Source organism: Somniosus microcephalus, unplaced genomic scaffold (assembly GCF_052327205.1).
Source record: "Somniosus microcephalus isolate GS21.2 unplaced genomic scaffold, FLI_Smic_1.0 unresolved_chr5, whole genome shotgun sequence".
In the NCBI taxonomy this organism is placed as follows: Eukaryota; Metazoa; Chordata; class Chondrichthyes; order Squaliformes; family Somniosidae; genus Somniosus; species Somniosus microcephalus.
In genome coordinates this window covers 4,429,469-4,439,229 of record NW_028225183.1, presented here as the reverse complement: position 1 = coordinate 4,439,229, position 9,761 = coordinate 4,429,469, and the positions used below count along the sequence as shown (strand labels likewise).

Here is a 9,761-nt window from a genome sequence, read left to right as displayed (position 1 = left end):
TGAGAAGAGACAATCTGGGTATTTCCCGTTGATTGAAAGTTACATTTATATTGTGTTAGTTACAGATGATTCAGGTGATGATGTGCGACGGTTCCCTTCTGATGGGAACAGTTGCTCCAATGATACACGATGCTGCATCATCCTTCCAACTGGCCCTAAATCCATCCAATCAATCATCCTGTGTAACATTAATAATATCCTGGGCATGTTCAGTCAGCATTTATTTTAATTTTCACAGTTAATAACAGGAAAACATTTAATATTATAATCATACATGTGACGTTACATAACACAGTTTGTTAAGGAGAATATATTACAGTAACCTTGGATTTGCAACTTTGCTTAAAATGTTGTACCAATATCAATTGATCCATTAAACAGGTTTTGATCTTTATTGCAATGGCCGATAAACATTGTATGGATAGACATCAGCTATTTCTATTATTTAAATAATTTTGCAATTAAATGCAGTGGATAGTTTACCCCATTCTTTAGCTCCTCTCTGAATTTACCCTGGGTCAGCACATAAATAAATGTGTTTGTGCAGCAATTGAGAACCTGAAGCTTGAATCCCACCGATTCAATGTAATTAACATCACCATACTGAATGACAGTTGTACGGAGAGATAGAGAATAAACAACAATGGTCGTCCATAACAAAATAAAACTGCCCGATATACTAAAGAGCAAAACGATGGATTTCCTTCGGTTCTCCATCTCTGGGTCCTTGTGATTCTCTCCATTGCTGAGGCCCCGGAGTCCCCTCCGGACTCGACTGGACATTAAAATGTGTCTAGCGGTGAGAACATTGAGCAACAAAATCAGAACGAATGGGACACAAGGGATTAAAGTAAGAATAAAGATGTCAAACGCTGCCCAGGCGGGTGCAGTAAAAAAGGTTGCTTTCCAGACACAACCCCGGGGTACGTTCTCCATTATATATTCAGGGTCAAATACAAAGTACCAGGGAATGTTTATTAAACAGCCAAGCGCAATCACCACCCCGATAACAACAGCCGCAGTTTTCTCGGTGCAATATTTTGTTTTCAGCTTCGGACAACAAATGGCCACAAATCGATCGAAGGTGAAAACCACTGTGAACCAGACAGAGGTCGCCGTGGCTGCACAAAGCAAGACCATATTGAGACAGCACACGGGGGTAATTGTCATGAATGAAACTGGGAAATAAATTTCAACAATGCAGCTTAATATTACATCCGTACAAACTACCAGGAGATCGGCCGTTGCCATGGCGACCAGGTAGCGAGTGATACATTTGGAGAGACCGCACTTTCCTCGGGACAGGATCACAATCGCCGCCAAGTTAACTGCAAGTGATACACAGATCAGTGAGATTTGTTTCCACTCAGACACACTTTATATCCATCGTTATTACAGTTATTTTGAGTGAAGTTTCAGGTTGCTATTGCACTGATGAATGGGATATCATGTGTGCTCTGTTGCTTCCAATCAGCTCCATCGCTGAATTCGCATCTTTCTCCAATTTCTCTCCTAGCTCCCCTCATGCCCTCTACGAGCTCAACTTGTCTATGGGACCCACCTGCTGCTCACTTGCTCCTATTCCCACCAAACTGCTGACCACCCAACTTCACTTCCTGGCCCGCATGTTAGCTGATATTGTTAATGGTTCTCTCTCCTCACATACTCTCCCCTCCCCTTCAAACATGCTGTCATGAACAACTGCTCAAAAACTATCCTTGAAGCCTGTGTCCTTGCCAAGTACCGCCCTATCTCCAACATCCCTTTCATTACCATGTCCTTCTTCGTGCTGTCTCCTCCCAAGTCCGTGCCCATCTTTCACAGAATTCCATTTTGGACCACGTCATATCAGCTATCGCCCCCTGCCCGACTTCTAAATCGCCCTTACCAAAGTCAGAATTTGTATTCTATGTAACTGTGTCTGTGGTAAGCTATTCCCTCTCTTCCTTTCAGACCTGTCTCATGCCTTTGTCTGGACAAACCACCTCCAACGCCTCTCCAGCGTCATCCAGCTGGGTGGGACTGCAAACGCCTGGCTCTATTCTTATCTATATAACCATAGCCTGCAACGGCTTCTGTGCTCGCTCCAACACTGTTACCTCTGGCCCCATCTTATCATCATCTACATGCTACTCATCAGCGATATCATCTGTAAACACAACGTCTTGTTCAAAGGCACGCCGGGGACACCCAGCTCCATCTCACCACCACCTCTCCCAACACGGCACTTGTCCCCATTTTGTCACACCGCTTGTCAGATTGGATGAGGAAAAATTTCCTGCAACATATTATTGGGAAGACCGAAGTCATTGTATTCGTCCCTGCTTTAAACTCCATTCCCAGCCAACGACTACATCCCGCCCTGGCAAATTTATGAGGCTGGACCAGACCGTGCACAACCTTGGCATTGTAATTGACCCCGAGTTGAGCTTCCGACCACGTATCTTCTCCATCACAAAGACTGCCTACTTCCACCTCCGTAACATCACCCGACTCAGCCACTGCCTCAGCTCAACTGCTGCTGAACCACTCATACATGCTGCGGTGGCCTCTATGATTGATTACTCCAAATCCCTCCTGGCAACACTATCATCTTCCAACCTCATTAAGCTTGAGGTCATCCAAAACTCTGCTGCCTGTATCCCAACTCGCAGCAAGGCCCGTTCACCCAGCACCCCCTGAGGTCGCTGATCTACAATTGCTCCCGGTTCATCAAAGTCTAACTTTTAATATTCTCATTCTTGCTTTCAAATCTCACCCTGGCCTCGCCCCTCCCTATCTCTGTAACTTCTTCCAGCCCTACAATCATCTGAGGTTTCTGCCCTCCTCCAATTCTGGCCTCTTGGGAATCCTGGATTTCAATCGATCCACCATTGGCGACCGTGCCTTCCACTACAAAAGCAATATGGACTGGGCGGGGTGAAGGTGTAATAGGGACTGGGCAGGCTGAAGGTGCAATGGAAGTGGGCTGGGCGAATTTGCAAATTAAACTGGGCGGGATGAAGGTGCCATAGGGACTGAGCAGTGTAAATATTCAGTGGAAATGGCCATGGTGAATATCCAATGGATGATGTGCAGTGGAGCTGCAATGGAGAACAGTCTAGATGAAGGTGCAATGGAAACTGGGCGATGTGAAGTTGCAAGAGAGTCTGGGCAGGGTGAATGTTCAATGGGCATGGGCGGGTTGGAGGTGCAATGGGGAAGGGGCTAGGTGAACGTGCAGTGGGGCACGGACTAGGCAAAGGTGCAATGGGGATCGGGCTGGGTGAAGGTGCAATAGGGACTCGACAGTCTGATTTTTCTCTGGAAGTGGACAGGGTGAAGGTGCAATGCGGTACAGGCTGGGTGAACGTGCAATCGAGAATGGACTGCGTGAAGGTGCAATGGTGACTGGGCGGGCTGAAGGTGCAATAGGGATCGGGCGTGGTGAAGGTGCAGTAGGGACTGGGCAGGCTGAACGTTCAATGGAAGTCGGCGGGGTGAATGTGCAATGGGGAACAGGCTGGGTGAAGGTGCAATGGGGAACTGGCTGGGTGAAGGTGCAACGTTGACTGAGCAGAGTGAAGGTGAAATTGGGACTTTGGGGTGAAGGTCAATGCCAATACAAATTGAGCCCGGCTGATTAAAGAGAAAATAATAACTAAAGGTATACATTGAGTACATTACAGAGACAATAAAGGAGAGGAAGGCAAATGCCAACACGATGTTAGGAAATAAGCCAATATACAATTAGGAAATCAATGTCGAATTACAAAATTAAATTATCAATCAATATAAAAATAAATATTTCAGAATTCTATAAGCATAGGAATAGGAAAATAGGGATATGGCCACTTAGGAATGGACAGGATAAACTCTAAAATAAAAGCAGTGAAATGAAATAAATTGAACAGTTCTTTTACCTCAGTTTTTACCAGGGCCACAAACATGGTGGGCGTGAAATTATCTGAGGAATTCAAAATGCATACCAAGGCTTCTAAGATAGACAGGAGCGAGGTCTTTGATTAGAAGTGCATGTAACACGGGCAATACAGTAATCATGGTTGACTTTAATGTACATATAGACTGGACAAATCAAAAACCACTAATGGTGTGATGGACGAATTCTTGGAATGCATGCAAGATGGTTTCCTCGATCGATATTTGGAGGAACCAACCAGGGAACAGACTCTGCTGGATCTGGTACTGTTAATGAGAAAGGGCAATCAATAATCTTGTGTTAAAGTGTCCTTTACTGACAAATGACCATAATATGATTGAATTGTAATACTTTTGAGAGTGATGTAGTCCAATCTGAAACTAAATTCTTCAGTCTCAACAAAGGAAACTACAAGGGAATGTGGGACAAGTTGAGCATGGTAGATTGGGAGACTATACGAAAAGGTACGAAGGTGGAAATGCAATCGCTAACATTCAAGGTAATAATGCATATTTTGAAAAAAAACATATATTTCTCTATGGCATAAAAACCCAAAAGGAGGAGTGATCCAACCATGGCAAACAAAATAAAATGAACTAGTATTGAGTCAAAGGTGGAAGCTTAAAAAGTTGCCAGAAAAAGGGGTCAGCCTGAGAATTGGGATTTTTTAGAAATCTGCAATGGGTGACCAAAATTTGATAAAGAAAATGAAACTGTAATATGAGCACAAACTAGCGAAAAATGTAAAACCGGATTGTAAATGCTTCTCTAGGTATGTAAAAAGGCAAAGTCTGGCGAAAGTAAATGTAGGTCTTTTACAGTCAGAGACGGGAGAATTTATAATGGGGAATGAGGAATTGGGAGAGAAATTAAATAAATACTTTGTTTCTGTCTTCACGAAGTAAGACACAACAAATCTCCCATAAATACGAGAAAACGAAAGCTGTGGCGAGAATAAGGATCTTTAAGAAATTATTTTTAGTAAAAAAAAACAGTAGTAGCAAAATTAATGGGACTAAAATTCGATAAACCTCAAGGAATGGATGACCTGCATCCCAGGGTTTTGCAAGAGGTGGCCATTGGGATAGTGGACGCATTGCTTTTCATCTTCCAAAATTTTATAGATTCAGGAACGGTTCCTGCAGATTTGAGGATAGCAAATGTATCCCCTCTATTTAAGAAAGTGCGGAGAGTGAATACGGGGAACTACAGACCTGTTAGCCTCACATCAGTCGTTGGGAAAATGCTGGAATATATTGTAAAGGATGCAATAACTGGGCACTTAGAAACGAATAGTAAGATTGGGCAGATTCAACATGGATTTATGAAAGGGAAATACTGTTTAACAAATTATTGGAGTTCTTTTAGGATGGAACTAATGCAGCAGGCAAAGGAGAACTGGTTGATGTGTTGTATTTGGATTTTCAGAAGGCTTCGATAAGGTCACACACAAGAGGTTGGTGACCAAAATTTGGACACATGGAATTGGGGGAAATATACTAGCCTTGATTAAGAATTGGTTAACAGACAGAAAACAAAGAGTAGGGAAAAACGTGTATTTTTCAGGATGGCAGGCTGTGCCTAGAGTGGAACCGCAAGGACAGTGCTTAGGTCCCAGCTATTCACGTTCTATGTCAATGTTTTAAATGAGGGGACTAAATGTCACATTTCCAGATTTTACTGATGTCACAAAGCTAGGTGGCAGTGCCTGTTGCGAAGAGGATGTGAAAAGGCTTCAAGGAGCTCTCGACAGGTTCATTGAGAGGGCGAGAACAGGGCAGATGGATTATAATGTGGATAAATTTGAAGGTAGAAAAATCAGACAGGCAGAATATTTCCTAAGTGGTGAAAGATTGGGGAATGTAGATGCTCAAAGGGACTTGGGTATCCTTGTACATGTGTCACTAAAATGAATGTGCAGTTGCAGCAAGCTATTAGGAAGGCAAATGGTATGCTGGCCTTCGTTATAAAACGATTTGCGTACATGAGTAAAGACGTCTTACTCCATATATATTGGGCATTAGTGAGACCGCACCTGGAGTATTGTGTACAATTTTGTTCTGCTTACCTAAGGAAGGATATAATTGCCATAGAGGGAGTGCAAGGAAGGTTAACGAGATTGATTCCTGGGATGGCAGGACGGTCGCATGAGAAGGTATTGAGTAAACTAGGCCTGTATTTGCTTGAATTTAGAAAAATGAGAGGGCATCTCATTGAAGCATACAAAATGATTTCAGGGCTTGATAGGGTGGATGCTGGGAGAATGTATCCCTTGGCTGGGGAGTCTAGGACCTGGGGCACAGCCTCAGGGTAAAGGGAAGGCCATTCAGGACTGAGACGAGAGGACATTTCTTCACACAGTGGTTGGAGAATCTTTGGAATTGTCTGCCCTAGAGGGAAGTGGAGGCTCAGTCACTGGGCGTATTCAAAACAGGAGTCGATAGATTTCAGACTAGTAAGGCCATCAAGCGATATGGCGACAAGGCCGATGCATGGAATTGAGGAAGAAGATCAGCCATGAACTCATTGAATGTTGGAGCAGGCTCGAGGGGCCTCATGGCCTAGTCCTGCAACTTTTTCTTATGTTCTTATGATAAACTAAACATATGTATAGAGGATAAATCCCGTGTCTGGTAGGACTATTTCCACTCACAGTCAAAGCTAAGGAAGAGACAGCAGAGGCACTGTATATAAATATATGTAAACATTCTTAGAACTTTCATCCAGTGCGCTTAACAAGGGTGAGAGGACAGGTATAGTAATCTTCGCTCAAACATAAAAAAGACATTTCTCTTCAATCCGAAAACATAATAAAGACTAGTCAGCACGGATTTCAAACGGGAAGTTCCTACTTGACCAACCGTAATGCGTTATTTTAAAAAGTAGCAGAGTAGATAATGGTAAGGTAGTGAATATAATATAAATAGACATTTATAAGAGCTTCCACCGCCATAGTAGACTCGTGACTAAGGTACGAGCCTGTAGACTCAGTGGAAAAGTGGCCGAATGGATAGAAAAACTGGCTGCTCAATAGAAAACAGAGAGTAGATGTTAAAGGTAGTTGCTCAGACTGGGGAAATGTGGGAAGTGGTGTTCCACAGGGGTCACTATTGGTTACAATTTACAGTAGTGGGTTGGACTTGGGAATCAGAAATATAATATCAACATTTGTGGATGACACCAAATTATGGGGTATAGTTAACACTGCGGATGTTTGCGACAAAATTCAGGAAGTTATTAACAAAATGGAATCATGGAGAGAAAATGATAACTGATTTTCAGTAAATATAATGTGAGGTTGTGTATTTTGGTAGGTGGAATAAGTAGGGCACATGAGACTTGGAAAATAAGAGTCCAAATGGTGGGAGAAGATAAGGAATTTAGGGCTACAAATTCACAAAGGGATGAAAGAAGCCATTAAGCGTACAGTCAAAGCAACGGAGTTCATATCTAGAGGAATGGAAAGCAATAACAGAGGAGATGTGTTAAACTTATATTGAACCTTGGAGAGACCACACTTAGAGTGCTGTGAACAGTTATGATCTGCTTAGCCCAATAAGAGGATAGAAGCACTGGAGAAAGTGCAAAAAATATTAGAAAGTGGAACTCGTTAAAATTCATTAAGGCTATGATTGATCTGATCTTGGCCTCGAATCCAATTCCCTGCCCGCTCCCCATAACCCTTGATTCCCCTATAATTCAAAATTCTGTCTATCTCCACCTTGAATATATTCAATGACCCAACATCCACAGCTGTCTGATGTAGAGAATTCCAAAGGTTCACGACCAGCTGAGAGAAGAAATGCCTCCTCATCTCCAATTAGAAACTATGCCACTCTTGTTCTAGATTCCCCCACGCGAGGAAACATTATCTGTGCATCTACCCTGTCAAGCCCACTTAGAATATTGGCCCAGAAATTCGGTTCGGTGGCTTCCCGCGGGTGCAAGCCTCTGACGTGCACTTACCTAGCATGCCGGCCGTTGAGATGTGGGCCTGCGTGGTGTTCCGATCCTGTGCCTCCTCCAACTGCCGGCGCGCAGTGCTTGTGTATCCCAGGGGCGCAGTTAGTTCGAGTTAACCCCCTGGGATCACGTGGGCCATGGAGAGCCAATGGTAGCAGGGTATGCTTCATTCATAAGTTTGACAGGAAGAGCTGTCCATCCTATAAATACTATAAGCCCCAAAACGTAACTAAAATTTCAAATAAATTTAAAAAAAACATTGCATTTTTAAAATAACTATAAATTACATGAAATAACTATTTTAAACAATAATTTAAATTTTTGAAAAAATTAATTACATTTTCTAACGGGGCTAAAAATAAGCTTACCTTTCTTTGAAGTATTTAAAAATAATAAACCTGTGGTAAAAATGTTATAACATTGATTAATGCACCACTTACCTTTTTAAAAGCAGGCCTGAGGACTGCACTTTACGTGTCTAATTTCTGGAGACTTACCTTCCCGGAGAAACCTGGAAAAAATAGTAAGTTAAATGTGCACGCGCTGCCTCTCCCACGCACGCGTTCCACCTGTTAACCCCATCTTTCAGGGGAATGGAAGTTCTGCTTTCCCGCGCATGTGCAGTGCACACACGAAAACGGCACTTCGATTGGGCCCACGGGCGAGTACCCCGTGCGTACACAACCGTGGAGACCCGAATTTCTGGGTCATTATAAGTTTCAATAAGATCATTTCTCACTATTCTAAACTCCAATGAGTATCGGCCCAACCTGCTCAAATGTTCTTCATAAGACAACCCCCGATGGGAATGGGAATGACTGACTTGCTCTACAGAGAACTGGCACGCACTCGATGAGCCGACTGGCCTCCTCTGTTGCCGTTATGACTCTATGACTCTATGCCATGCAGTATTTGCAGAACTTTGCATAGATGCATGTAAGTGGCAGTTGGATAACTATAGGAGTCAAAAATGAATAGAATGATGTGTTAGTGGAGTGAGATGAGGAAATGCGGGAGATGGCTCGTGTGGAATATAAATCTGTTGGGCAGAATGGCCTGTTTCTATGCTGTAAAATTGTAAGTTATCCTATTCTATGTAAGGGGAACCTGCGGGGTGTAGATACAATGGAAACAGGGCAGGAGGAAGGTACATGGGGTATGGGTAGGTGAAATTGCAATGGGGACTCGGCATGGTGATGGTGCAATGAGTACTGCACCTGGGGAAGGAGAATTGGGGACCGGAAGGTGTAAAGCTGCAATGGGGACGTGGCAGGAAGAAGGTACAATTGGAACACGGGTTTCCTCCAGTTTAAAATCGGGCTTGCTGTACGGTAGATAAGTGAGAAAGAAGTAATGAGTTGTTGATAGTGCTGAATCATTGTGATATAGTTAGAGGTGGACCCAATAATAGTAAGGATGCAGCAAGAGGACATGAATAGCGACCACTGGAGGGAAGCCAGGAGCAGATATTGGGCACGGATACGAGGATAGGCGTGTTTTCATACATAGAAGCCGAGAAACCTTTTACATTCACCTGTGGGGAGGATCTGAATATGGTGCTGGGCCTAGGCTCCGCACTGCTGTCTGTCTGATATCAAATATGTTGCTGATGTTGACCACAGAGACTTAACTTAGCAACGTTTTAATAACTGCGGATAAAACACGCGATAATTCGAAGCAGAATTCCCTACCTCCCCCCAGACTACGCCACCAGGCTGAATTAAAACGATAGCAAAATATTGCTGATGCTGGAAATCCGAAATAACAACAGAAACCTCGTCATCCGAATAGGCAGTTTACAGCCTCCCGGACTCAATATCGAGTTCAACAAATTCACATCACAATCTCGGCCTCTATTAATTTTCTATATATTTTTAAT

General features: G+C 43.2%; 1 protein-coding gene across 1 annotated transcript; it reads right to left on the bottom strand.

Moving 5' to 3' along the window:
• Positions 1 to 377: 377 nt before the first annotated feature.
• LOC147087415 (putative G protein-coupled receptor 139) lies at positions 378 to 7,892 on the bottom strand. The gene is made up of 2 exons (XM_085977755.1): positions 7,886 to 7,892; positions 378 to 1,328 (listed from the first exon to the last, which is right to left on the bottom strand). The coding sequence occupies exons 1-2, from the start codon at positions 7,890 to 7,892 to the stop codon at positions 442 to 444; spliced, it is 894 nt and encodes a 297-aa protein (XP_085833881.1). The 3' UTR covers positions 378 to 441.
• Positions 7,893 to 9,761: the final 1,869 nt, after the last annotated feature.